This window comes from Vitis vinifera, chromosome 4, assembly GCF_030704535.1.
Source record: "Vitis vinifera cultivar Pinot Noir 40024 chromosome 4, ASM3070453v1".
NCBI lineage: Eukaryota > Viridiplantae > Streptophyta > Magnoliopsida > Vitales > Vitaceae > Vitis > Vitis vinifera.
In genome coordinates this window covers 22,107,206-22,135,060 of record NC_081808.1, presented here as the reverse complement: position 1 = coordinate 22,135,060, position 27,855 = coordinate 22,107,206, and the positions used below count along the sequence as shown (strand labels likewise).

Here is a 27,855-nt window from a genome sequence, read left to right as displayed (position 1 = left end):
AATTAAGTTAAATACCCTTTATGTATGGTCAAATCAAAATAGAATTTCTATGCCAAACAATTCTTTCTTGACTTTCGTACTAAGCTCTTATATAAGTTATAAGTTTTTTGAATCCGTCAGGTAGCTCGATTGGTAAGGACGAACATTGAAAAGTGATATAGTTTTTGGTTCACTAATCATATGTTGAATTTACCTAATATTAGTTATTACAAGACGGTCAATGCCTAAGGTTTGAGTCCTCATAAAATGTCATTAGAGTCTTGCCATGAAAGGTTATTTGAATATTAAAAAGAAAAAAAAAGTTATTAAATTGCTCGAACAAAATTAATCAAACAAGCATATAAACTCTTATTAAATTTAAAAATGAGTTTTTGGTTACTCATATTCCACACTTTAAGGTTTTAGTAATTCAAGTTTAATGTTTTGAATTTTTTGTATAATGTCAATATGATATTACAAATATAAATTTATATATTATTAAAATTAATTATAAAATTTTAATATATATATATTTCATGTTTTTTGTTTTTAAAAATAAAAAATAGGAACAATTTTTATATAAAATATAATAACTCTTATATAAAAAACGTAAATTTAAAATATTTTTTAAAATTATTAACTTTTTTATGAGAAGTTAAGAAGAATTCTTATATTTTATATAAAAATTATTTTTTCTATTTTTAAAAAATAAAAAACAAAAGGCAGATCCAAATGACACTTCAGTCAATTGCTTAAGATTAACAAACTCACAATAAGATGTAATTTTATGTTGAACTTTTTAGTAAGAATTCTGAATTACAATGTCAAGTTTGAGTTGATTAATAAGATTTTGTAACAAGACTTCAGTGTCATTATTAATGAGGAATTAAGCTCCTCTCATTTTGGTTCACTTTAAGTGTTTTATTTACTTCTAGAAATTAGGAAGGATGATGGATAAATAAAATAAAATAAAGATACCAATTTAGCTAGCAATAACTTTCTAGGAATCCTCCATTGATGGATATCTAAGTTAACAAACTCATGAAAATTACTAAGGTAATGTTTGGTTGTCAGAAAATTTGAGGGAAAATGCAAAGAACAGAAAATAAAGAGGAAAAGTAAAAGGAAAGAAAAAATAAAAAAAAATAAAAAATAGAGTTAAAGATGATAAATTATTTTTATTTGTTACTTTAAACTCATTTTATTTATTTTAATTCATCAATATAAAAATTAAATAATTTTAAAATACATAAGTTTTTAACTAATTTTAATTATATTTAATTTTCTTTGGAATATTTTGTAGGACAACCAAACATGATAAAATCATTTTTCTTAACATTTTTTTTATTTCATTTGTATTTTCCGGAACCAAACATAACCTAAGAAACATGAAGACTTCACAAGGAAGAAGTGGAAATCCCTAGGAGCCTCCTTTCCCTTTCTAAGTTTACAACCCATGAAATTCACTAAGAAAAAAATAAAGACTTGACAAGGAAGAACTAGAAATCCCTAATGGCCTCCTTTTCCCCAACAAAAGTCTTAGTAAAAATTCCGTCTAGCCTTCTCAAATTGATGAAAAATCCTAAGAATTTGGGACAAGTGTTTAGACAACTTTAACCACTAGGAAGGAAGAGGTAATGGCGCACCAAACAAAGGGGGTGTGCCATTCCATGGCTAAGGCAATGGGTATGCTGTACCCCTTTAAGGGGATGTGTCATTCGACTCATTCCCCTGGCCAAGACAATGGGTTTGTCTTACCCTAAGGGTTACGGCATTGGTGCATACCCTTTTCTTATTGTCGTAAGAATCGGTGACAGCAACTTCTTCAGCAGCCTCTAAAACACAGGTCCACGACGCCCCCGGCCGTCGGACCTCCGCCTCCAACAATAATTTTATAACGTTGTTGTACTGCAGTAGTTCAACAACATTATTTCATAGATGCACTACTTCAAAGTTGTGATATTTTAAAGGAGCATTGTTCCAAAATAAAATTATACAAGTATCAGGCTTCAAAAGTATAGTAAACAGATGCACTGGCACGGTATTTCAGCTATTGCAACAATCCCATCGGCACTGGCCACCCATGTCGGATTCCGAATATACAGGCACCGACGATTCACTTTTAATATTAAAATTTGCCAGAAGCACCTGTTGACTATACATCAAACAAACCTACTCGCCTGCTCAAGCTCACACCACCCATTTTGCAAAGCCGACTTTAGAAACCAGACAAAACACTAATAAGCGATTGTGTCCCACGCAACTCCCTTTCTGAAATCCCAAAATGAATCTATAAAGTAAGCAACAGCTATGATCCTGTGCATATATTTAAGATCAACAAACGATATCTCCAATGCTCTCCCCTTCATGAATACCTCCAAAATTGTGTCACTTTATATTGCAATGCCCACCACCATTCTCTAAAATTCTTTTTCGTTTCTTCCTCTGTTTTTGTCTCTCCTCCTTTTATGAGTTGGCCGCAACTTGAGGGGCCTCTTCCTTCGGGACTTCGGCCGGATGAGGGGTCTCCGGAATGGATGAACAAAGGGGACAATGCATGGGAGCTGACAGCAGCAGCTTTGGTGGCCATACAGAGCGTTCCTGGGCTTGTAATCTTGTATGGTAGCATGGTGAAGAAGAAATGGGCAGTGAATTCTTCCTTCATGGCCCTTTACGCCTTTGCGGTGGTGCTCATATGTTGGGTGCTTTGGGCCCATGAGATGTCCTTCGGGGAAAAGATGTGTCCTATCCTGGGAAAGCCCAACTTTGCATTGGGCCAGAAGTATCTGCTGAAGAGGGCAAAAATTTGGTACATCCCGACCGCCACTTACGTGTTCTATCAATTTGCATTTGCTGCCATCACTGTCATATTGCTTGGTGGGTCGGTGCTTGGGCGGATGAATTTCTATGCTTGGATGTCCTTTGTTCCTCTGTGGCTCACCTTTTCTTACACCATTGGAGCCTTTAACATTTGGGGCAGTGGGCTTCTTCAAAACCGTATCATAGATTTCTCGGGTGGTTATGTCATTCATCTTTCGTCCGGGGTGGCTGGTTTCACAGCGGCTTATTGGGTAAGAAAAATGATATTAAGGTTTTGGTTTTTTTTTTTTTTTTTTTTTGTGTGTGGTTAGACAATGGGTGGACGATGTTATAGTGTGTGCATGATTGAATTGATGAATTGATTGTGGGATTTTATGGTGGCGTGGGTGAGAATAGGTAGGACCAAGGCTTTCACATGACAGGCAACACTTTCCACCAAACAACATAATTCACATGTTGGGAGGAGCAGGCTTCCTATGGGTGGGTTGGACAGGTTTCAACGGCGGGTCTCCATTTGCAGCGAATGAGATCACTTCACTAGCTATTCTCAACACCCATATCTGCACAGCCACCAGCCTCTTCGTGTGGCTGTCAATGGACATGTTGGTTTATAAGAAAAGCTCTGCCATTGGGGCTGTGCAGGGGATGATCACTGGTCTCGTCTGCATCACTCCTGCTGCAGGTTTGTCCTTAGTTTATCTCTTTGCCCAACTCTACATTCTACTCTTGTTTCTCATTCAAACATTTGGCTTCTCCTCTTGATCTACACGTGGGCAGGGATAGTGGAACCATGGGCAGCAGGGTTGATGGGAGCAATGTCTGGTTCAATACCCTGGTACACCATGATGGTTTTGCACAGGAAATCAGCTTTCTTCCAGAAGGTTGATGACACCTTGGGTGCCTTCCACACACACGCAGTGGCTGGCACTTTGGGAGGACTCCTCTCTGGAATATTAGCCAAACCCAGCCTTTTGAAGCTATACTACACGGAGACAACGTATGGACCAGGCTTATTTTATGGTCTAATTCAGGGTAGATTAATGGACAGTCTAAAACAAATGGGCTTCCAGATTCTAGGAGTTGTTTTTGTGGCTGCATGGAATGTGGTTGTGACAAGCTTGATCTGTATATTCTTAAGCCGCTTTCTTAATCTCAGAATGACAAAGAAACGGTTGCTTAATGGTTATGAGAAATGGCTTATGACAACACAAAGAGACGATTGCACGCACGCGGATGATATGAAGAAAGACTCAAGGATTACACCATAAAATTAAGTCTCGCATCTGGGTTTCGTTTTGGAGCTTCTGCTTCTGGGTTTCTCTGGGTGGAAAATGGGTCAATGTGTTTCCCGGTCGATGGGGTCTGCTGCAAAGGAGAGGAGTGTTGGGTTGATGGCAATGGCCAAGGAGAAGAGGTCCAGATTTTATATTGCTAGGAGATGTGTGGTGATGCTGCTCTGTTGGCATAAACATGGCAAGTATTAATCTCCTTCTCTCTCTCTCTCTCTCTCTCCCCTTCTTTGTTTCAGTTTTCTGGAAGTAAATGTAATTGGGGAGGGATGTACAGGGCACATGACTCGATCATTCTCCGGAACAAAGAAAAAGAGATTGTGGGGAAAATTATTTCATGTCTTCTGTTCTTGTCCTTGTCCCGTGTTCAATTATTCATTCTTGGCCGTGAAGAAATGGCACCTTCGTTTGAATAAGCACTTGAACTCGTTTCTCCAGCAACGTATCTTTTAATTCCATACATAATTAAGAAAATATTTCCGTAAGGGATTTTATCTAAGGAAAAATCGATAATCAAATCTGGGACTGTAGCATCATCCGAGCATGAATGGTCAAAGGTCGATCATTTTGTGATAAATCCAGATTTATGCAAGGATCCTATTTTTTGGGTCTTGGGTCGATAGTCAATAGTCCAAACCAGCTTTTGATTCTCTCTTGTGGCAAATCCAACCAATTTGCCTGGCTTTATTTTCTGGCCACAAGCTAGTCTTTTCAACGAAACCGAAAACAACACATTAGGTACTTAACCTTTGTTTAATTAAGTTAAATACCCTTATGTATGGTCAAATCAAAATAGAATTTCTATGCGAAACAATTCTTTCTTGACTTTCGTGGCAAGCTCTTATGTAAGTTATAAGTTCTTTGAATCTGTCAAGTAGCCCAATTGGTAAGGGCGAACATTGAAAAGTGACATAGTTTTCGGTTCACTAATCATATGTTGAATTACCTAATATTAGTTATTGTGAGAGCTCCCAAGGCTTGAGTCCTCATAAAATGTCATAAGAGTGACCATGAAAGGTTCTTTGAATATTAAAAAGAAAAAAAAAGGTTATGAAATTGCTTGAACAAAATTAATCAAACAAGCATATAAACTCTTATTAAATTTAAAAATGAGTTTTTGGTTACTCATATTCCACTTAAGTAATTCAAGTTTAATGTTTTTGTATAATGTCAATATGATATTACAAATATGAATTTATATATTATTAAAATTAATTATAAAATTTTAATATATATATATATATATATATATATATTTCATGTTTTTTGTTTTTAAAAATAAAAAATGGGAACAATTTTTATATAAAATATAATAACTCTTATATAAAAAAACGTAAATTTAAAATAATTTTTAAAAATTATTAACTTTTTTTTAGAAGTTAAGAAGAATTCTTATATTTTATATAAAAATTATTTTTTCTATTTTAAAAAAATAAAAAACAAAAGGCAGATCCAAATGACACTTCAGTCAATTGCTAAAGATTAACAAACTCACAATAAGATGTAATTTTATGTTGGATTTTTTAGTAAGAATTCTGAATTACAATGTCAAGTTTGAGTTGATTAATAAGATTTTGTAACAAGACTTCAGTGTCATTATTAATGAGGAATTAAACTCCTCTCATTTTGGTTCACTTTGAGTGTTTTATTTACTTCTAGAAATCAGGAAGGATGATGGATAAATAAAATAAAATAAAATAAAATAAAATAAAGATACCAATTTAACTAGCAATAACTTTCTAGGAATCCTCCATTGATGGATATCTAAGTTAACAAACTCATGACAACCACAAAGGCTATGTTTGATTTTTAGAAAATTTAAGGGAAAATGCAAAGAAAAGAAAATAAAAAGGAAAAGTAAAAGGAAAGAAAACTTTTCTTGAAAAAAAATAAAAAATAAAATTAAAGATGATAAATTATTTTTACTTGCTATTTTGAACTCATTTTATTTATTTTAATTCATCAATATAAAGATTAAATAATTTTAAAATACATAAGTTTCCAACTAATTTTAATTATATTTAATTTTTTGGACAAGGAAGAACTAGAAATCCCTTGTGGCAAAAGTCTTAGTAAAAAATCCGTTTAGCCTTCTCAAATTAATGAAAAATCCTAAGAATTTGGGACAAGTGTTTAGACAACTTTAACCACTAGGAAGGAAGAGCTAATGGCGCACCAAACAAAGGGGGTGTGCCATTCCATGGCTAAGGCAATGGGTATGCTGTACCCCTTTAAGGGGATGTGTCATTCGACTCATTCCCATGGCCAAGACAATGGGTTTGTCTTAGCATACCCTTTTCTTATTGTCGTAAGAATCGGTGACAGCAACTTCTTCAGCAGCCTCTAAAACACAGGCCCACGACGCCCCCGGCCGTCGGACCTCCGCCTCCAACAATAATTTTATAACGTTGTTGTGCTGCAGTAGTACAACAACATTATTTCATAGATGCACTACTTCAAAGTTGTAATATTTTAAAGGAGCATTGTTCCAAAATAAAATTATACAAGTATCAGGCTTCGAAAGTATAGTAAACCGATGCACTGGCACGGTATTTCAGCTATTGCAACAATCCCATCGGCATTGGCCACCCATGTCGGATTCTGAATATACAGGCACCGACGATTCACTTTTAATATTAAAATTTGCCAGAAGCACCTGTTGACTATACATCAAACAAACCTACTCGCCTGCTCAAGCTCACACCACCCATTTTGCAAAGCCGACGTTAGAAACCGGACAAAACACTAATAAGCGATTGTGTCCCACGCAACTCCCTTTCTGAAATCCCAAAATGAATCTATAAAGTAAGCAACAGCTATGATCCTGTGCATATATTTAAGATCAACAAACGATATCTCCAATGCTCTCCCCTTCATGAATACCTCCAAAATTGTGTCACTTTATATTGCAATGCCCACCGCCATTCTCTAAAATTATTTTTCGTTTCTTCCTCCGTTTTTGTCTCTCCTCCTTTTATGAGTTGGCCGCAACTTGAGGGGCCTCTTCCTTCGGGACTTCTGCCGGATGAGGGGTCTCCGGAATGGATGAACAAAGGGGACAATGCATGGGAGCTGACAGCAGCAGCTTTGGTGGCCATACAGAGCGTTCCTGGGCTTGTAATCTTGTATGGTAGCATGGTGAAGAAGAAATGGGCAGTGAATTCTTCCTTCATGGCCCTTTACGCCTTTGCGGTGGTGCTCATATGTTGGGTGCTCTGGGCCCATGAGATGTCCTTCGGGGAAAGGATGTGTCCTATCCTGGGAAAGCCCAACTTTGCATTGGGCCAGAAGTATCTGCTGGAGAGGGCAAAAAATTGGTACATCCCGACCGCCACTTACGTGTTCTATCAATTTGCATTTGCTGCCATCACTGTCATATTGCTTGGTGGGTCGGTGCTTGGGCGGATGAATTTCTATGCTTGGATGTCCTTTGTTCCTCTGTGGCTCACCTTTTCTTACACCATTGGAGCCTTTAACATTTGGGGCAGTGGGCTTCTTCAAAACCGTATCATAGATTTCTCGGGTGGTTATGTCATTCATCTTTCGTCCGGGGTGGCTGGTTTCACAGCGGCTTATTGGGTAAGAAAAATGATATTAAGGTTTTGGTTTTGGGTTTTTATTTTATTTTATTTTATTTTATTTTATTTTTTGTGTGTGGTTAGACAATGGATGGACGATGTTATAGTGTGTGCATGATTGAATTGATGAATTGATTGTGGGATTTTATGGTGGCGTGGGTGAGAATAGGTAGGACCAAGGCTTTCACATGACAGGCAACACTTTCCACCAAACAACATAATTCACATGTTGGGAGGAGCAGGGTTCCTATGGGTGGGTTGGACAGGTTTCAACGGCGGGTCTCCATTTGCAGCGAATGAGATCACTTCACTAGCTATTCTCAACACCCATATCTGCACAGCCACCAGCCTCTTCGTGTGGCTGTCAATGGACATGTTGGTTTATAAGAAAAGCTCTGCCATTGGGGCTGTGCAGGGGATGATCACTGGTCTCGTCTGCATCACTCCTGCTGCAGGTTTGTCCTTGGTTTATCTCTTTGCCCAACTCTACATTCTACTCTTGTTTCTCATTCAAACATTTGGCTTCTCCTCTTGATCTTCACGTGGGCAGGGATAGTGGAACCATGGGCAGCAGGGTTGATGGGAGCAATGTCTGGTTCAATACCCTGGTACACCATGATGGTTTTGCACAGGAAATCAGCTTTCTTCCAGAAGGTTGATGACACCTTGGGTGCCTTCCACACACACGCAGTGGCTGGCACTTTGGGAGGACTCCTCTCTGGAATATTGGCCAAACCCAGCCTTTTGAAGCTATACTACACGGAGACACCGTATGGACCAGGCTTATTTTATGGTCTAATTCAGGGTAGATTAATGGACAGTCTAAAACAAATGGGCTTCCAGATTCTAGGAGCTGTTTTTGTGGCTTCATGGAATGTGGTTGTGACAAGCTTGATCTGTATATTCTTAAGCCGCTTTCTTAATCTCAGAATGGACGAAAGAGACCTTGAGATAGGTGATGATGCAGCGCATGGAGAGGAAGCGTATGCCCTATGGGGAGACGGAGAGAGGAGGCCAACACACCCACATCGTCGCCTCACAATTCCTTCCATGTGCCGTCATTGTTAACTGCAAGTTTAAGTTCTTTTTAAACTTGCTAATAAGTTGGTTTTCCCTGTCCCTCAACTGTATTTTTATAATTACTTCAGTTTATTTGGATGCAAAATATTCTTTATTCAAGCGAAACTAGGGAAATAAGAATGCCCAGTTTCTCTGACCTCCTAAAAAATGGACCAAAAGAATTACCAACTGAAAAGTAAAATTCAAAGTCAGAAGCCAGTGCACGCATTCCCTTTTTAACATGATATTTTGTTTGAAAAATAAAGAAGAATGTGGACAAAGCAAGAGTGCAACCAATAGAAATACTCTTCCACTGCTATTCAACGGGAGGTGTTTGACATTAGCAAGGAGAGATGATGCATCTGTTTCTTGCTATACTAACCTACCAAGGGCTAGGTACAAGCATTGGGAACTTATCTGTTCTGATTGATATTAGGTTGATATAATTGAATACATTATTTTGCATTTACATTCATGGGCCAACATTTGGTGGAAAGTTAAAAAGCTGTACATATCATTATTTGGGAAGTTTCTTCTGTCATTAGCCCTTTCCCACGAATTGCTGGGGGTACTCAGTCATTTCTCAAGCATCGGATACTATGGTGTGTTCCCCTCTCACTTAAATAGTCCTACAGAAATGCTGTATATGAAAAGACTCCATGCTTTCTTCCCCGACGAACACCGATCCTGTCATCAATGATAAATCGGTGACACTGTTCAACCAAATATGAAATGGCATCCAGCCACTAACACCAAACCAGAAACCAACCCCATAAACCTTTTCCCAAGCTTGATGAAAATGCTATTCAAAGAAGAGAATCAAGCTCTAAATGGCGATAGATAAGCATACAAAGGGTACACACCATCAGCTATAGCTCATGTCTTGACTCCCGCAGCTTCATGAGTTTGTCTCTCCACAAAGCTGCAGAAACCACTGATCAGTCAAGATGAATCTATATTATAGTAGCATCCATATATGAGCATTATTTTATCCATCACTTATTAAATGGAGATGGGCATATTAGAAGACAAAAAAAGAGAGGGAGAATCTACAGTATAATTTATAACAGCGTTCATATAAGAGGCCTGTTATTGCTTTATCTAAAATATACCTGCATCATTGTACCTTTCCTCCTTAATAGCTAAACTCATATTCCTCACCAGATCAAGTTCCTCAGCAAGTAAATCTGGACCGTCAGCAGCACTGGAAAAGATACCACTCATGCTTAGTGGCACGGTACAATAAAAACTCATGACATGAAAACAAGGCCTCTAGAGCAAGCACAGTAATACCTGTCTAAGACAACATCATAAACAGATTTTGTATCACGAGCTCTTCCCATCCCATAAACAATTCTAATGGCATCTGTCAAGATAATCTGTTTATTTACATATATTGGCACCTGCAGACACAATAAATTGCACAACTCAATCCAAACTATTTGAATTATAAGCAATAGGGGGGCGCACACATGCACACAAAGAGGGCTTCCCTGACTATTTGACTAATCCAGTTTGTATGTCAATTGTATCTTTTTTTAGCTTGTTATCTGTATACTTTTTTATTTTACTGTCAGTAATAAACAATTCCTTTCAAGGTGTATGACAGCATAGTCAGAATTGGACACCAGAACTTCAATTTAGCAAGTTCAAGACAGCCTTGGTGAGCAACAGGGTGCTAATAAGAATAATAAGCTGTGAAAGACACTCAAAATTGCAGAATGATTTAAAACCTAAGCTCACAATGCATAGCCTTTTCTTTTGGGTTAACAAATATTAATAGCAGTTTGGCTGCCAAGGTGTGGAAAGTAAATACCTTGCATAGTTTTGCTACATTTATGGCATCTGAAGGACGTGCATCAACACTTTGAATATTATTCTCCCCTGGCTGCATGATATAAAAACCTCAAGATGAACATAAAAAGAAATTACATGAAGCTGTTGTATTTTCAGCAATGCATAATGCATATGCTTCGCAAGTTTATGCCTACCTTACTAAAATATATTCTGGCAAAGTAAGTATTAACGATTCTTTCTGTGATCTTCACCATGTTTACCTGCAATTAAAATTATGATTTTGTTAAAGGAATTCAGGGAAACGGGAATAGTTTAGTCAATAAATGTACCATAATGTTTAGAAAGTGAAATGTAATAATTAACTATGATATGATGTAAAATTTTGTAACATGGTAGTTAAAGGTTACAGGCATTACACTACTGAAAAATCATGTCAGATGAAGTAATAATCAATATAATCACTTCATATATACTCCTATGATTCTAAATAAATGCATCAACAAAAAGTTGCAGGACATGCTTTAAGTAGAAAGATAGACAATTAGTAAATTTCACATGTCAAATTAGAGCCAAATAGATAGACCAGCTATTGTGTGAGAGAGTCAAAGGGGCATCAAAGGGGTGTTAGATGTTTCTAGTTGCAAGTTTCTTCTCCAGATATGGAAGAGTAGTACCAGCTTACTGTGTTTTCACTCAAGTAAATGATGCAAAGTTAAAAAAGGAGAACCCATCCTATTACTTCCTTTATATCCCTTCTCTTTTTTGGATTTCTCCCTCTCTTTCTCCAACAACTACTAGACACAATTGTTTAGTCACTTGCATAGAACTTATGAAAATCCAATATAAGCAATGAGGCTAGGCAAATGAGAAATCATGTTAATAAAAATCTAAAACTAGTATCTTTATTAAAAAATGCAATGAAAAATAGCCACTATAGTAGGAAAATGACTAACAATACAAGCATATGCATGTATTAATACATGAAAAATAAGCACCGTACTTTGTAGCCAAGTTTCCCCACAAGATCTCTCACAAACTGAAACTGATTAGGGCAATCCTGCAGCAATATCTTATCCAATCATTGATATGAAAATAGACAAACAATAGGTTCCATGAAAATTAATTCAAATGGTTACCACAATTGCATCCTCCCGTAAGGTATCAATAAGTTTTTCAACAGAAAACTCCCCTGCAATAGGAGAAAACTAAAGTTACTTCTTTGCAAAACTGTCCATCAAATGACAATGGAATAACTGAAGATAGTAACACATTGATTACTGAAGAAATTCATCAATATACCTACAATAATTGGTAGTAAGAAGTCTCCATCACAAGAAAGCTTAAGAAAAATTGTGGGACTCTGAAAACGACGAAGAAATCCTTGTCCAATTGAACTGACATCAGCTCTTAAATCCTTTGTTTGAGCAGAAAAAGGATGCAGTTGGCCCCAAGATTGCCATTTATTCCCTTCCAGAAATCCTTGTTTACGCATCTGGTGGTGGCTGATAGTTTCTTCAATAGTTTAAATAGTGGAAGTTAGGGAGGCATTGGAATGGATTAAAAAAAAACACACACACACACAAAAAGAAGTAACTACTCAAAACTTGTCATGATGCATTCTTAGCAACTGCAAACAATGAACATGGTAGTGCTTTTTTTTGTTTTTTCAATTGTTGTAGAGCGTGCGTTTTTGTAAAACACAAGGTAAAATTTTAAGGTTTTCTAAAGAGGGCACAGGAAATTCTTTTTTAAATCTGTTTTTGAAAGTGCATTAATAAACATGTATTTCAGTGTTGTTCCATTTTCCTTTTCCAATGTTGAAAACAGGACATAGTTACAGTTCCAAGATTTTCCCTAGCTGCATTTCGCAAACAAGGTATCCACCAGGAACCTTCTCTCACCAAAGGTATAGGTTCTACAATAAATTTGCAGCCAATAAATTCCTTTTCTCCAGCCAATTTTAGAATTTTCAACTCTTGATTCAGATGCTTTACGTACTGCATTTCCCCATAAGCAAAATTGCAGTGAGATAAATTTACAGGATAGGGCATTCAAAACCACATGATCAAACTAGTATTTCTATATATACCTATAAACTAGACCTTCTTTTGCTGTATTTTCTTTATATTCAACAGTTTCTAGGAAAATTAGGATCAATTCATGCTAATAGCACATTCTCTTACTAAGAAAAACCATCAAACGCCCGCGCATTTGATTTTCTAATAACTCCAATTTATACCGCGTCAAAGAAAAAAAAAAGGCGAAAATCCCAAAGAATTCGGAAATAAATTCATCCTTTCTGTAATAAGAAAAAAAAGAAAGAAAAAAAAAACGAATGGAAACCTGAAATGAGAACGAAGGCTTCGAGATAATCTTGATCGCGATCTTCGCCATTGGCCGATCTGTCACCGGAGCTTCCGCGAGAAGCTCTACAAGAAATGATGACGGATTTGGATCCGCGACTGTGTCTGCCTCTGAAACCTAATTGGAATGAGAACCGCGAGGAGAATGAAACCAGCGAATTGGAGACCAAACGGCTGCCGTCGAATTGCTGCGCGACAAGTCCAGCACCGGAGACTGTAGGCAGGCATAAATGAGCTCGGAGCATATTAATTGGGTAGACGGCAGACGCAAAGCTCAACCAATCAGGAAGAGTCGAAACTGAGAAGTGGGAGAGAAAAATGACGGAAGATGGCTTCGTATCGAAGTCACTGAAAACCACTTTGTTAATGCAGCCCACCCCCACCCCTACCTTTTTTCTGAAGGATCTGTTTTCCTCCTTAATTTCTAAAATATCCTCCTAAAGAATCCAAATAACTGGTCTGTGAATTTACACACAGTAAAAGTTACGAATCACGTGGTAATATTTGAATAAGTATGAGAAAAAAGTGTCTAGTCATTTCTCGAATCCTGGCAATACCGCAAACGAAGAGTCTTGTTAAGGTCGGGAGGTGGGAGCCAAATTGGTCGAATTAACGAAAGAAATGAGAAGAGAGGCTGAGAAAAAGAGAAGAGTCCCTTGGACGGTTAGAGGCGACGCTGACTTCTCATCGGAAGATTCAACACGGTTGGAACGTGCTATTAGGCTGAGAGGTCCAAGTGGGTGGATATGAGACGCACGTTGTTTGGCTGTTGGGGGCTAGATGGAATGAGATAATATGAATGTCTTCTCCAAAAGCCGACAGAGAGGGGTGACACAGCCTGACAGGGATGACCCATTAAAGACCAAGTGGTGTAGGAACTAGGAACCGTTTGAGCATGACCAAGTGGTTGGAGCACGATAGGGTTTGGGGTTGGTGAGAATATGCTGAATTTTACCATTTGGCACACCCACTTCATATATTTTTTTCCCTGTAACTATTTCATTTCATTTGTGGGAAAAAATTGTATGATTTAACAACTTTGCATTATAAAACATGCCATGAAGTATTTATCGATACTTATTTTAATTTGTATCTAAAAAAAAGATTTAGATACATTTTTCATTTTAATACTTTGAAAAAGTCCATAACCAAAGAAAAGGGAGTTGAAAGGGTCATTAATAGAAGGGTCCATTATGGTCGTATAAGACGACATTTAGTAGTTCTGTTCGTGATGAATAAAAGAAAAATCTCGATCAATTTACTCCAACCAAAAAAAGAAAAAAAGTGATCAAATTGATCAAATCATCGTTATTTTAGTTAGATTTAAATCTAATGAAAATAATATTCTACAACTAACAATTCCATTATTTTCAATCCTATTCAATTACTATCAATTATTCGATTGACTAATCCTTTAGTTTTGACAATTTCTCCTGAGGATAAATAAAGAAAATTTTGAATCAAAGCTTTGAATTTCTAATGACGACAAATCCTTTAGTTTTGACAAGTTTTAAATACATTTTTCATTTTAATACTTTGAAGAAGTCCATAACCAAAGAAAAGGGAGTTGAAAGGGTCATTAATAGAAAGGTCCGTTATGTTCGTACTCATGTTCTTGATAAATGAGAGAAAAATCTTTAACCCTTATCATAGGTCAATTTACTTCAACCTAAAAAAGAAAAAAGGTGGTCAAATTGATCAAACCTTATTTTAGTTAGACTTAAATCTAACAAAAATAATGTTCTATAACTAGCAATTCATTTTATTTAGCAATCGTGTTCTTGATAAATGGAAGAAAAATCTCTAACCCTTTGCCATAAGCCAATTCACTTAGACGGAAAAAGAAAAAAAGTGGTCAAATTAATCAAACCATTGTTATTTTAGTTAGACTTAAATCTAACAAAAAATAATATTCTACAACTAGCAATTCATTTATTTTCAATCCGACCGATTACTATCTATCATTTGATTGTCTAATCCTTTAAATTTAAATTAGAATAGGTGAAAATTCAAATGTTTTGACAATTCCTAATCAGAGCTTTGGATTTTTGTAATCGAGCCGTGTTCACAAAAAACACGAATTAAATATAAGTGTTCGCTCCAACCAAAAAACGCAATAATTAAAGCACATGATGAAAATGTGATTTCCCTAAATGGAATAAAAAATGAACGCAAAGGCAACTAGAAGTTTGAAGGTATCTTAGGCACGCATACGCGACGCCAACCAGCAATAAAAAATTAAAAATTCTACGTTGGGCCTCTATGGTATAATATTTGATCCCATCACTTTAATAAATGATAACAGCTTCTGGCCATGGCGGACCCAAAAATTTTGTGTCTTATAATAATCATTGCAAAATTTTACAAGTAGTTAATGATATCCTATTGTTATTTAACAGTCAGGCAGGCAATGTAGGGGCTTGGAGAGCGTTGCTGAGGAAGCTGCTTCAACAGTTTAATGAGTTCGTAAGTCCTTGTGTCTTGGCCAGAATACAGGCAAAGTTCAAGTGGTGACAAGCCATCCTGAGACAGACAGTGTTCAAGGGAAAAATAAATGAACCAGTGGCTATTAGCAACTAAATTCTAATACAACATTGAATGCAAGTGAAACAGTTGATATACAAAATCTAGAATGTCATACTGGATAACAAAGAAAAGAATTACTGTCAAGGCTACCCTTTTTTATGATTGAAAATGTTCAAACTTCATAGAAGGATTCTTTCAACTTTCAAGCACAAATCCCTCAACTATTTTAGAATAAATGCTTTTGTTTTAGGGGGTGAGTTCCTGCTCAAAATTGATGTGTGGACACTTGTTAAGGTGACACACACGAGGCTATCTGGTCAATCATAGAGCAGCTACCTTAATTCAATAAGGTAAAGAAGTACACATGCGTTATTCCTTTATGTTAGATAAACTACTCTTAGGCTATTACTTTCATCATTATTTAACTCTTCATGGTTCCTCTACACAATAAACACACATACAATGTGCCTAGTGTTTAGATACTGGGGAGTTCCCAGGTCTGAAAGGTTGTCTGAGTCAAAACACAACACTCATGACAGTGCCAACACTTCATAGCATAAAAGCAGATTTGTCAACAACTTTTAAAACAATAAAAGTCAGGGGATGTTCAAGTTATTATATGGTTATACTATGCAGTCATCTTGATAGAATGCACACAAAGTAGTAATGTTAAATGTCAACTTTTTTTTTTTCCTAGAATGAATTTCTCGGTGTGTGATGGAGGAATAGAGAGTGGGTGAGGTGGGAGATGATTGGTGGTGGTAGTGTTTAGTTGTTACATAAATCCTTAAGCATCAACGTGAGAACAAAAACATGAAGCAACCAGTGAACAAAGTACAAAAGTGTTCATGCATATTTACCTGGTTCTTTAATGTCCTATCAGCTCCTTTAATCAATAAAAGCCTCACTAAATCCGTTCTTCGGGTTTGAACAGCAAGATGTAGCGGTGTCCACCCATCCTGGAAATGGAAAACAAGGGCATTCTCAAATACATCAACGGCATGCATAAGAAAAAAGTAAAGCACATATGGGCAGTATTAGACATACATTATCCTGCAGGTTTATATCAACGTTATACAACAGAAGAATCTTAATTGCATGACTTGATGCTGTTTGGACAGCATAATGCATTAATGTAGCGCCCTCCTGCCATTGGCCAAAAATAGAAGAAAGAAAAGGGTAACAATGAACATGTCAAGCCACTAAATAAAGAAGAGAAATACAATACCATACATCTCCAATAGAGAAGTAAACTATCAACATAATAGGCAGATAATATCTGCCAATGTCGTTCAGATGAAATGATTACATATAAGAAGAAAATGCATCTATTACTGTAATGACAGAAAACACTAGAAACTTAGACAAAGCCTAACCATACAACAGAATGAAGAATAAAGATGTACAAAGGCAGCTTCTATAAACAGGCCTTTCCAAATTTTTTAAGTTGGCGCTTAGCATGCATATGTAAAGGATAACAATTGTATAGGAGAGCAGGTCTTGTCTAACATCAATGGTAATGTGAATAGTAGATGATACTCTTTGGTTGTTAACAAATATAATTAAAGCGAGGTCTACTTTCTAAATTGCTACTCACTTTATCACGAACAAAAGGATTTGCAGATTCTCTCAAAAGATAGTTTGTAATGGCCTGCTTTTTGCCAATAATTGCCTTGTGCAGTGCAGTTAAACCATCCTGGGAGATATGCATAAAGTAGATATCAACAAACCAGAGCTTGATTCAAGGTTCAAAAGGAAAAAAACAGAAAAAAAAGAAAAAACCAGGAAGTGAATGAGAAGATTTCTCAGTATTCTACCCAAAACACAAAAAGCTTCCCTTCAAAAAAATAAAAGAATAAACAAGTACACGAAAGGGCAACAAATAGCAGTACTCTCTGCAGCTAGTAACCATTCTTTCCATCTACCTTGTCCACAGCATTGATATCAACGTTGTGTTTCAAGAAAGCATCCATGAGGTAAAATTCCCCTGATGCAGCAAGAGTGTGCAGAGGGAGCCATTTGCCCTGAAATATGATTTCATAAGTATTCATTGATGGATTAAAAGCCTTAATCTCATCAGTTAATTCAACAGCATCGGTTGAAGAACTCTACTGAAAATTCAAAAACACTAGGTCAATATAAATACTGGCAAAGAACAGGGTACAATCTCACAGGTGTAACTTACAGAGGTAGCAGCTACCAGATCAGGTATCCGCTTATTCAGCAGAAGTTTTTCCTCCTTTGTGAACAATTTACGGGGTCCTATTAGATCATAATATAAACGAATTTGACATTGGTATTTCAAGTTATAGACATCAACTATAAAACAGCCTTATTCCAACTTAATAGAAAATCACAAGCAACTTTATACATACAATTTGAGTTTATCACATGCGCTATCCGTGGCACATTCACTATCTTAAGCATTTCAAAAGGGCACATTAGAGGGTCAACTTCCTTGATCATTTAGACATATGTTATGTGAAACCCACATGTAACCTAAATAAATGCTATGTTTAACCACACCCACAATGATCAAACTACATGTAAAACCCACTCTCAATCTTAATTGGCAGATTGGAAGCAAGAACTTTTCCTATTCTCATTACCCTAAGTTGGGAGCATGGATCGAAGGCAATCTTCCATGTTATACATATGTGTAAATGTAAATATTTATAAGTAACATTCCTCTCTGTCCAACAACCATTATTAGATGGAAAATGGTTGCTTCACATATATATACCAAGATAAAGAGACATGAATCCCTATAAGCATAATATAATGAACTCCTTCCTCTATTCCAGTCCTGCTCCTACTCAATACTCTTGTTACTTAGTTCCAAACAGAAAGAAATCTCTGATTTTTAAAATTTTTAAGTAGACCGCTCAATATGCATACACGCATACACACCTTGAGTTGCAGCATTACCACCTGGTTGATAGGTTCCACTGTTAAAGAACTCGGAAATATCCTCCAAAGTGCCGCCATAAACTGCTCGCCGAGGGTTCCTTGGCACCACTCGACTACTAGTAGGTTCATTGGGGTTCCCCTCCACAGGCGCCGCCCCCGCCGCCTCCTCTTTCACAGGAAAACTTGTGGGTTTATCAAGAACAAGGGGCTTCAACTGGGCCAACTTAGTCTCTCTATACGATGAGTAATCCTCCTGACTTATAGGTACTAAACCCTGCTTCCTCTTCTCGACGCGACTACCATACTCCAATTGCTGAGCAATCTTGCGTCTCTCTTTCTTTGTAATATTGATTTGTTCCTGAACCTCCTTCCATTTTTCGGGAACCAAGTTCTCAGGTTCAATTTCTAAATTAGGTTTCTTGTGTTTAGGATTTGGGGCATTGAAATCGAAGTTATCTTGAAGGTACGGGTCTTCAAATACGCCTTCTTCGAACACCAAGCAGTCGCCAATTGGGACTTCTTCTTCTTCCACTAAGCCTTCCTCTTGTTGGTAAGGGGATTGAAAGGAGGACGAGGGAGTAGCAAGGGCGAGAGAGGAAGATTTTCTAAAGAAAGTTAGGGTTTGGAATGAGTAAAGCCTACGAGGAGTGTGAAGAGAAAGGGAAGAGGAGGAGAGAAGAGAGAAGATTTTGGGGTTTTGGGGGTTCAGAAGAGTTTGGGGTAGCATTGCGACTCCTCCCTCCTGCACACAAATGAGACAAGGTTTCATTTATCCAGCCACCTTCCAAAATTTTAAGTTAATCGTTTCAAGAACGACGTCGTTTGAACTACGATTTTCCGACAACTGCTCCGATGGGATGATGGCGCGCCAAAGTTCGGCTAAGCCCATTGAATTGGGAGATCTTAAAAGTTGAGTTTGAATTACGATTTTTCGCCGATTTTAACCGAAAGTTTCCATTTTTCGCCGAAATTTCGGTGGCCGGCGATACGAAAGAAGGGGGCGAAATGTCGATGGGAGAAATTTCGGTTAAAATCGGCGAAAAATTGCTGCAGGCGAAAAATCGGCGAAATCTTCAAAAAATCGCCGGCGGCTGCAATTTATCGGAGAAATTTCGGTTTGTATCGCCGATTTTTCGGGAAATTTCCCCATATTTCCTACCAGTCCAGCCCGCGCACAGGATAAAAATCTGTCTATTTTTTTTTCAAAAGAAAAAAAACATAAGATGTTATTTGGTAATCTGATCATGATTTGCAGGCAAAGGTTGTGTTTCTCAGCCTGGCTCAAAAATCGTGGATTTAGGGTTCGTGAAATTTAAATCCAATGGCACAAAAGCAAAGCGACCCCTAGAACAGATCCAGAAAACAGAGGGAGCAAATAAAAAAAAAAGCAATCTTTTTGGTTTTCCTTGGGGGTTTGGCATGGATTTTCTCGGAAATCAAAGGATGAATTTTCCCGGAAATCGAATGGGGGATGGATTTTCTTGGGAATCAAACGGGGGTTGCAAGAAAAAAAAAATGATTAGATTAGAACCTGCGAGGATTGAGAGTGGAAGAGGAAAGTAGGGCCTTTTTAGGGATTCTCTCGTCTGGAAATCTTCAGAAAAGGGGTTCGTGATGCCGACTGAGAGAAGTGGGTGACCTTTTTGTTTTTTAGATTTAGTATAGATAAAAAATTAAAATAAAAAGGGGAAACAAATCATGACATAGCATAGTTCAAATTGAAGCCGAATGTGATCCAACGTTCAGAATTGAATCTATACAAATTATTGATGTTTAATTAAATAAGTCTTTCATGAATCAGTGTATAATTACAAAATTCACATTTTTTATCGACGGATATAAAGTAATTACATTTAATATCACAAATCATATTTTATATATATATATATATATATATATCAAATTCTTCAACAAAATAACATTAAATTATTTATTATACTTCTAATTATATTATTACGAGAGTTTTTTTTTACATTTTTATGAGTTTTAATCAATTTTTTGCTAATCAAAATTTTTTTCCAAAATATCTGTCGATATTTTTTCGATATATCCATAGAATCAAATTACCGATATATCCGTTATTACTAATATTTTTATCAATGCTTTTACGCCCATTTGATATTCCAACTATGCCTATATGCCATTTCAAATGGCCAGCCAGGATGCGTATGACCAATGTGTTGAGTGCATGCTCAACTTCAAATTCAAATCAAACTTTATGCCATGACAGGAAATAAAAATAATTTTCTTCAAAGTATTTTTATTTTTATTTTAGAAAAGAAATTTACACTTTTAATTTGTAAACCTACAATAAAAAAATATATTATAAATATAAAATAATACATCTTATATCACAAAGTCAAACAAACGATTTATACCACCGATGTCACTGCATGCTTCCACTAGAGTTTTTTTAGGTTTCGTCTTACTCATGAATAGTTCTATCAAATAAAACTAAAGATTAGATGCATCAAGAACATAATATCTTTAAGGATTTTTGGCATCATACTTAAGGATTATTGTTTGGAAGAGAGATTATTAAGGTGAAATAATACCGCTCTTAAATATGGGATAAAAAACTATAAAATGCTTAAAGTACCCTCACTTATCAAATGATGACAATAGTTCTGTTTAATGTTATATAAATATAATAAGGTATCAATTATACTTAAATGGTTGTAAGAGTAAAATAAGTATCACATCTTTTTTGTTTTTGGCTTTCATCATCCTTTATATATAGGTATATCATAAGAAACTCATGTTTTCACTTTTCTCTTACTTGCTATCTTTTAGCTGATAGGAGTAATGGAAGGTTGTAATGAGACCATATCTCGGTCCAAGAAGTATGTGGAGTACATACTGAGTGATTAGCTTTTTCACACTTGGGACGATCAAGCTCCCCAATTCTAGCACCAACCTTTTTTGGCTTCTTTAATATCATAGAACACAAAAATTTGTGTAGTTTCCAACATGCCCAACTGTCTCTTCTGCTTTTGACCAAAGTTTTTCTATTCATCGCGAGTCAAGTAAATGATTTAATGATTTGAGGGAAGAACCAAATGGCATATGCATATAAAAGGAATGATAAGATAATGCTTACCTCATTGGTAAGATAGAAAACACCTTACTTTCCACCTTGTAGGTTGCTGTCCTACTTGAGTTTGAGCAATATGCTGGCATTCCGCACTGATAATACACCATTACATCAAGGCAACAATTCTACAATAACTCTTAATTAACTCTATTATCTAATTTTAAACTATTTCAATCCTTTGGGGTTTCTCATAACAATAATATCCAGTCACACCAGAAATTTCATTTTGCAACGTGGATTTCAACACAACCAGTAGGAGTCTTATCATTACCACTGCATTTCAACACTCCTCTAGAAATAGCACTGTTCAAATTAATTAAAGCAAGAATAATTGAAACAAACCCTTATTAGGGCTTGGAACACAGCAGCAAGCATTACAATTAGATAAACAAGGATCACCACTCAAACCATACATAAGCTGTCAATGACATAGATGGAAAGAAAATAAAGCAACCTTCCAAATGAACATGAACCAGCTGCCAGGTCTAGTTTTAACTGAAGATCTTAGCTCAGAACTTCACCACAATGTGTCCCAACAAAATGTCAATATCATCCCCTACGCATCACCATAATTTGTCTTTAACAAAAAGTCGATATCATCCCCTAACATGGATTACTGAAACCTAACAAGAACCTCATCTAGCACGGTGGCCATAGCCCCTTTCTGGGCTAGCATAAGGAGAGTACGGAATCGACCTTGACCTGTCCCTTCTTGATCTTCCCCTTGGAGGTGATCGCCTGGGAGAATAATCACGGCCTCCTCTATAAGGTGAGGGCCTGGGAGATCTCCGAGATCCATAGTCATCTCGGCCAGAACCACCACGAAATCTACCACGGTCACCACGATAGCCTTTCACCAATACAAATGGTATAGATGCAGAAACCTCTGTTAGGATGCCAGAACCACAGGTTGAATGATGAGAACCTTTATAATAAATAAACATTTAAAAACTCACCAGAATCCCTAGTATTTTTCAGCCCAAGATAGTGTCCAGGCGTTGGAGTCCTTGCACGTTTCCTCCGTGACTGAAAGATAAATAAATCACCTCAATGGTATGAATTTCCACTATTAAATTTACCTTTCCTATAAATACAGGATATATTTCGTCCTTGCAAATGATGCCAATAGTAACAACAAAATCAGAGCAAAAACACACAGCATGAGATAACATATATTCCATTTTATATCATTTCAAAAAATGAGTATGTCATGAGAAACTTTCATGAGAAGAACCTCAAAAGGGGAAAAGAATGATGTGGCCATTATAAGAGGCATATAATATCTAGGCACATACGACTAGTATCCATTAAATGAATGCCAGATATGCGGTACCATAAAAGCCTGATTAGAAAGTTGTTGATAATGTCCGTTGATTAGTTGAATGTTGAAAGTGAATGCCTGAGGTTGTATAGTTGTTGGGCAATATAGTTGCTATGTTTAGTTGATCAGATGCGTTTCAAAAGCTGTTTAATCTGGCCACTGATCAAGCTGTTTCACTTAAGTTGATATGGATGAACTGATCATCTTTGATTGCTGCCAATATAGCTGATGCAAGGTGTTCTGAATATAACCAGAAAACCTCCAAGTCAAGATGAAAGTAACAAGCAAAACACTTCATTGTACACCACTAAATGTACAATCACATTACCTTCTCCACAGTTATGTATCGACCTTCTAGAACCGATTGATTGAGGTGCTTGATGCAGCGGTTGGCATCTTCAACAGTTTCCATTGTAACAAAGGCAAATCCACGAGAAATGCGCGTGCGAGGCTCCATGACCAGAAAACATGAAGCCACCTAAAAATGGGAGAAGAATAACAATAATTAGAAAATTGAACTGTACATCAGTATAATGAAAAGCATACATACAAAATGATTGCAGAAATCCCAAAATCTTCTTAATTTCAAGAATGTTGGACAAGGAAATTAGAGACAATAACAATTATGCTACTACAGTGATGGGGGTGCTAATCAACCATTCCGATCATAAAATCCATGACCAGCTTAAAAACAAAGGGCCAATGAACCTCATTACTTACACCAAAAAACAAACAAATTGTACTTTCATGCCTAGGTTAGAAACACTAACCTTTCCCTCCCTGGAGAAGTGATCTTCAAGGGCCCTCTCTGTAACCCTAGTAGATAGGCCAGTCACATAAAGGGTATTTCCAGGATTTGAAGTATCAGTCCTGCATAATCATCCCAACCATTAGACATGAGTTTTTGGAAGATCAGATATCCATGTAAACAATAACATAAACAAAGGTGTCAGGTTCAAACATGGCAAAGTAAGGTAAAATAGAAGTGCAATTGTCACAGACTAGTCCATCTAAGGCAAAGCCAAAGTTACAAAATACCTGCCACGGCTCCTAGACCTTGATCTGGACCTGGACCTGTGCCTTGGTCTGGACCAGGATCTGGATCTTGACCTTGACCTGGATCTTGACCGGGATTGCTCTCTCCATGGGGAAGGAGATTTTGAATACCTGAAATACATCCAGAGCATTTACCATCGATATGGAAAGAGGAAAAACAACCCAAAAATGTTGAAAGGATTAACAATGCAAATAAAGCTCAAGAACCGGCCAGTGCAACTGAATTTTCAGTATCAATGGAAGATAAGCATCAATTACATGGAATAATCCATTGACCATAAGAAACTATAGGATCAAGGACTATGAAAACATCCCTTGGCAAGATACTGAATTACAACTTTTAAACTCATTCTATCATGTACAAAACAAGCATTATTAACTTTTCCCAGCATTCATGCTCCACTAAATCAAATCAAAGTTTTCAGTATTATTTTAAACATTTACATTTTATTCACTCCATACCACCCCTTTGTGTTGAAAGATTCTGTTGACCCAGCAATAAAAAACCATACATTAATCAGATTGTCTTGTCCATAAGAGCGACCACAAGAGGATACATCTATATCCTCACATGTGTGATGAACTTAATTTTTTAAAAACCTAAACAGAAGAAACATAAAATTCAAAATCTTATTCCATAGTTTTCCCCCCTTTTCTCAACAACCAAACTTAGGGCAAATGTTCAACAGACCCCAAATAGAGAAAAATCCAGCCCAAACCCTAATGAGCTCGCCCATCCCATCATCCGTACGTCTAGGGTTCGCTATCATTCAATTGTTGTTTTAGCTAATTCCTCCAAAGATCAAATGAAAAACAAACCCAAAAAAAAAAAAATTAAAAACAAAGAAAAAGAACATCGAACACCATTAACCAGAAGAAGAAAAAGAAAAAGAAAAAAAAAAAGAAACCCTACACATTGCATACGAAAATAAAAAGGGAAACGATGCAATACGATTCAGCACCAGGGTTTACCTTTTGCGAGGAGAATCCGCCTGAAAACAATTTTAAGTTTGACAAAAAAAATTAGAATAAAAATACTCCAATAATTCAAAAAAAAAGGGGGGGGGGGGGGGAGGGGAGGAAGAGAGAAACGGAGGAGATAGCTTACCATTTTCAAGCAGAGATTAAGAAGCCTTAAAACAAGAGATGAAAAAGACGGGTTTTGGGCAGTGAGGCTTGAGAAAGCCCCTCGGTGGTCTGGGATCGAAACTTAGGGCAGATTGTTTGCTTCCTTCTCTTCCCTTTTCCGAAAAGGGGAAAATAGCGCCACAGCAGAACTGCAGAACAAGATACGACGCGGCCGGGCTTATTCTATTTATTGCTCTAAAGACTCGAAGGGCATGTGAGGTTGCGTAGCAGAGAGATCAGGACCGTCGATGGCCATGATCAATTCGTCCAGAATTTGACTTTTCAAGTGTGGGGTCGATAAAAGTCAGAAGTTTTTTACTTTAAATAATAATGTAGTAGCTTCTAAAAATATCTGCTAACAAAAGCCCCACTTTATTAACAAGGTTGCGTGTATAATTTTGGTAATTAAGAGGACATATATGAAATAAAATCACCCAAAAAAATATTCCTTACTATGCATTTTATTATGAATTCTCTGAGTAAAAGAATATTGTAAAGTGAAGAAATTGAAATACTGAGAAAATTTAAAATATTCTTATAAAAAATATGCATATTTTCCTTTTCTTTTTCTTTATTGAAATCAACCTATTAGCTACTTCTTATTAAATAGTTAGAGTTACTTGTATTTTTTGATATATAAATAACTGTAATTCAATTATAATGAAAATATACAAGAAAGATTCATTTGTTTTCAACTTTATGTTATCTTTTTTCAATTCTCTGTTATTTTTGCTTTCATATTTTGATATGATATCAAAGCTTTGAAGCTCAATCATGGTAGAAATCTCTTCCATGGAAACAAAGCTATCTTCGATTGTTCCAATTCTTCAAATAGCTAATCCTCTCAATCAACTTGTTACAATGAGGTTGACTGATGTAAACTATCTTTCTTAGAAACATTAGGTTCTTGATGCAATCAAAGGTTATGGATGAGCAAATTTTATTTCAAAATCAAGTTTCCTTTCAGAAATTTATCGAGGAATGTGAAACCAAAGTAATCAATCTTACATATACTATTTTCAAAAGACAAGATAATCTTCTTATTCCTTGGTTGTTAGCCTCAATGAGCTCTAAAATGTTGCCTCAACTCATTGGATGTGACACTACTAAAGAAGTTTGGAAAATAATAGAACCGATTTTTGCTTACCAATCAAAGGCAAAGGTAATGCAATACAAATTCAAGTTGTAAAGTCAAAAGAAATATGGTTTACCAATGAAAGATTGCTTGATTAAAATAAAAACCTATTCAAACATATTAGCTTCATCTAGACACAATATTTTTTAGAATGATCAGATTTTGGCAATTTTAGTTAGCTTTGGTCTAGAATATGATTTTATTGTTGTTTGTGATTACTTTCTGTGAAGATTACTATTCCTTGAAAGTTGTTTCATCTTTATTGTTTGCTCAAGAGATAGGATTGAACAAAATTCATCATCTTTTACACAAAAAAAAAAAATAATCAGTCATCTGTAAGTTTATCTACACAAGGTGGTTGAGGAAAAAATCAAAGTATCTAAGAAGGTCGAGGTGGAAACCAATATTTTCAAAGTAGTTGTGGTGGTAACTAAGATCGTGGTGATATTCATGGTAGAGAATGCACCTGGGGGAATTCGAAACCACCATGCCAACTATGCAAAAAGTTTGGATATATAGTACACAAATGATACTATCGTTTCAACACATTGTTTATTAGACTGAACAACCACCATGCTTTTGAATCTAACTCAATGACAACAATGGTTGCTACTCCTAATACTATAAATGATGGGAACAACATTCTAATTTGGGTGCAACAAATCACATTATCAATGACCTAAATAATATGAACTTTAGAAGTGAGTACCATGGTTAAAACAAGTTACATGTAAGGAATGACACAAGTATTTATATTAAACATATAGGTCATTTTATAGTTCCATTTTCAACATCTTCTCCTAACTAATTTCATCTTAAAAACCACTTGCATGCTCCTTTAATCGCCAAAAACCTTTTTAGTGTTTCACAATTTGCTAAAGATAACAATGTTTTCTTCGAATTTCACGTTTTGTTTTTGTGTTGTGAAAGATCATGTAATAGGAACAACACTTCTCAAAAGAAATTTGCATGAAAGATTGTATAGATTCAATCTCACGACTCAACACACTGGAAAGGTTCTCCCTCATTTTGAAGCTAACCTGATGACATTCAACCTTTTACAACTAATTATTCTATAAAGTTTAAGACCTCAAACCTAAATCAAAATTCAATTTTCCCTTAATGTGATAACTGTGTGATTGATTTGTGGCACAAAAGGCTTGGACACCCTGCTTAAAAAGTAATACAAGAAGTGTTAACTCTTCATAACATACCTCATCATTTCAATAACATTCCTTCAGTTTGTTTAGCTTGCCAAATAGGAACAAGTCACAAACTCCCTTTTCTTAAATTTTGCACCAAATATACTCTACTTCTTCAATTAGTTGTTGATGTGTAGAGTGTAATCTCTATTCTTTCTTTGAATGGTTTTAGATATTATATGTCATTTGTTAATGCTTACTCTTGATACACATGTATATATTTTCTTAGATGCAAATATGATGTATATAAATCTTTCCTTTATTTTAAAACTTGGGTTGAACTATAACTAAATAAAAAAGTCAAGTTTTACAAATCGACATGGGATGTGAGTTTAAAGCTCTCACCCATTTCCTTAACCCTTGTGGTATCATTCAAAGGTATTCTTGTCCTCATACTTTTGAGTAAAATGGTCTAGTTGAATGTAAACATCATCATATAGTTGAATTGGGACTTATACTTCTTGTTCAAGCTTCCTTACCTTTGAAGTTTTGGTCATTTTTTTAAATTACTGTTGTGTTCCTTATTAATAGGTTGCCAAACACAATCTTGCAATAAAGATCACCATTGAAAGTTGTGAAACAAGGCTAATTAGTTTTA

The 27,855-nt window shown here is 36.1% G+C and overlaps 5 protein-coding genes across 12 annotated transcripts; 2 read left to right on the top strand and 3 right to left on the bottom strand.

The window, feature by feature from the left end:
- Positions 1-2,407: 2,407 nt before the first annotated feature.
- On the top strand, positions 2,408-4,482 carry LOC132253595 (ammonium transporter 2 member 3-like). Its single transcript, XM_059736089.1, has 3 exons — positions 2,408-3,050; positions 3,196-3,481; positions 3,577-4,482. Exons 1-3 carry the CDS (start codon positions 2,448-2,450, stop codon positions 4,065-4,067), a joined length of 1,380 nt encoding a protein of 459 aa, XP_059592072.1. The 5' UTR covers positions 2,408-2,447; the 3' UTR covers positions 4,068-4,482.
- A 2,540-nt stretch (positions 4,483-7,022) lies between these two features.
- On the top strand, positions 7,023-8,842 carry LOC100259049 (ammonium transporter 2 member 3). The gene is made up of 3 exons (XM_002270470.5): positions 7,023-7,667; positions 7,836-8,121; positions 8,217-8,842. Exons 1-3 carry the CDS (start codon positions 7,065-7,067, stop codon positions 8,732-8,734), a joined length of 1,407 nt encoding a protein of 468 aa, XP_002270506.5. The 5' UTR covers positions 7,023-7,064; the 3' UTR covers positions 8,735-8,842.
- A 171-nt stretch (positions 8,843-9,013) lies between these two features.
- On the bottom strand, positions 9,014-13,664 carry LOC100855204 (bifunctional nuclease 2). 4 transcript variants are annotated; one of them, XR_009465561.1, is made up of 10 exons: positions 12,866-13,663; positions 11,822-12,034; positions 11,659-11,711; positions 11,523-11,579; positions 10,717-10,782; positions 10,542-10,613; positions 10,019-10,128; positions 9,838-9,929; positions 9,504-9,647; positions 9,014-9,412 (listed from the first exon to the last, which is right to left on the bottom strand). XR_009465561.1 is itself a non-coding variant. In XM_059736481.1 (10 exons), exons 1-9 carry the CDS (start codon positions 13,128-13,130, stop codon positions 9,595-9,597), a joined length of 981 nt encoding a protein of 326 aa, XP_059592464.1. In that variant the 5' UTR covers positions 13,131-13,664; the 3' UTR covers positions 9,014-9,412; positions 9,576-9,594. The 4 variants fall into 4 exon arrangements, 3 of the variants coding, with proteins under 3 accessions (XP_059592464.1, XP_059592463.1, XP_059592462.1); XM_059736481.1 differs by having other exon boundaries at positions 9,576-9,647; positions 12,866-13,664; XM_059736480.1 differs by having other exon boundaries at positions 9,589-9,647; positions 12,866-13,662.
- A 1,541-nt stretch (positions 13,665-15,205) lies between these two features.
- On the bottom strand, positions 15,206-19,970 carry LOC100241946 (ankyrin repeat domain-containing protein, chloroplastic). Of its 4 annotated transcripts, XM_019218275.2 has the most exons (8): positions 19,853-19,965; positions 18,322-19,063; positions 17,597-17,673; positions 17,337-17,435; positions 17,009-17,107; positions 16,459-16,557; positions 16,272-16,370; positions 15,206-15,408 (listed from the first exon to the last, which is right to left on the bottom strand). In XM_019218275.2, exons 2-8 carry the CDS (start codon positions 19,046-19,048, stop codon positions 15,274-15,276), a joined length of 1,335 nt encoding a protein of 444 aa, XP_019073820.2. In that variant the 5' UTR covers positions 19,049-19,063; positions 19,853-19,965; the 3' UTR covers positions 15,206-15,273. The 4 variants fall into 4 exon arrangements, with proteins under 4 accessions (XP_019073820.2, XP_019073819.2, XP_059592461.1 ...); XM_019218274.2 differs by having other exon boundaries at positions 18,322-19,968; XM_059736478.1 differs by lacking the exon at positions 16,459-16,557 and having other exon boundaries at positions 19,853-19,967.
- Positions 19,971-21,707: 1,737 nt separating this feature from the next.
- LOC109122082 (serine/arginine-rich splicing factor SR45a) lies at positions 21,708-25,186 on the bottom strand. Of its 2 annotated transcripts, none has more exons than XM_019218273.2 (7): positions 24,901-25,186; positions 24,765-24,784; positions 23,775-23,903; positions 23,507-23,606; positions 23,065-23,214; positions 22,372-22,441; positions 21,708-22,265 (listed from the first exon to the last, which is right to left on the bottom strand). In XM_019218273.2, exons 1-7 carry the CDS (start codon positions 24,901-24,903, stop codon positions 22,051-22,053), a joined length of 687 nt encoding a protein of 228 aa, XP_019073818.2. In that variant the 5' UTR covers positions 24,904-25,186; the 3' UTR covers positions 21,708-22,050. The 2 variants fall into 2 exon arrangements, with proteins under 2 accessions (XP_019073818.2, XP_019073817.2); XM_019218272.2 differs by having other exon boundaries at positions 21,708-22,301; positions 24,901-25,119.
- Between the last annotated feature and the right edge of the window lie 2,669 nt (positions 25,187-27,855).

Excerpts from the sequence above, each read along its gene's own strand:
- LOC132253595 (XM_059736089.1), top strand. The coding sequence starts at position 2,448 with ATGAGTTGGCCGCAACTTGAGGGGCCTCTTCCTTCGGGACTTCGGCCG. Across the intron at positions 3,051-3,195 it reads GTTTCACAGCGGCTTATTGG|GTAGGACCAAGGCTTTCACA; the intron begins GTAAGAAAAATG and ends GGGTGAGAATAG. Across the intron at positions 3,482-3,576 it reads CTGCATCACTCCTGCTGCAG|GGATAGTGGAACCATGGGCA; the intron begins GTTTGTCCTTAG and ends ACACGTGGGCAG.
- LOC109122082 (XM_019218272.2), bottom strand. Across the intron at positions 23,904-24,764 it reads GCGGATTCTCCTCGCAAAAG|GTATTCAAAATCTCCTTCCC; the intron begins GTAAACCCTGGT and ends GATGTATTTCAG. Across the intron at positions 23,215-23,506 it reads ACTTCTCCAGGGAGGGAAAG|GTGGCTTCATGTTTTCTGGT; the intron begins GTTAGTGTTTCT and ends TCCCATTTTTAG.
- LOC100855204 (XM_059736481.1), bottom strand. The coding sequence starts at position 13,130 with ATGCTCCGAGCTCATTTATGCCTGCCTACAGTCTCCGGTGCTGGACTT. Across the intron at positions 12,035-12,865 it reads AGCCTTCGTTCTCATTTCAG|AAACTATCAGCCACCACCAG; the intron begins GTTTCCATTCGT and ends AAACTATTGAAG. Across the intron at positions 9,648-9,837 it reads GGAAAGGTACAATGATGCAG|CTTTGTGGAGAGACAAACTC; the intron begins GTATATTTTAGA and ends TGGTTTCTGCAG.
- LOC100241946 (XM_019218274.2), bottom strand. The coding sequence starts at position 19,090 with ATGAAACCTTGTCTCATTTGTGTGCAGGAGGGAGGAGTCGCAATGCTA. Across the intron at positions 17,108-17,336 it reads ATATCAATGCTGTGGACAAG|GATGGTTTAACTGCACTGCA; the intron begins GTAGATGGAAAG and ends CATATCTCCCAG. Across the intron at positions 16,371-16,458 it reads ATATAAACCTGCAGGATAAT|GATGGGTGGACACCGCTACA; the intron begins GTATGTCTAATA and ends TTCCATTTCCAG.
- LOC100259049 (XM_002270470.5), top strand. The coding sequence starts at position 7,065 with ATGAGTTGGCCGCAACTTGAGGGGCCTCTTCCTTCGGGACTTCTGCCG. Across the intron at positions 7,668-7,835 it reads GTTTCACAGCGGCTTATTGG|GTAGGACCAAGGCTTTCACA; the intron begins GTAAGAAAAATG and ends GGGTGAGAATAG. Across the intron at positions 8,122-8,216 it reads CTGCATCACTCCTGCTGCAG|GGATAGTGGAACCATGGGCA; the intron begins GTTTGTCCTTGG and ends TCACGTGGGCAG.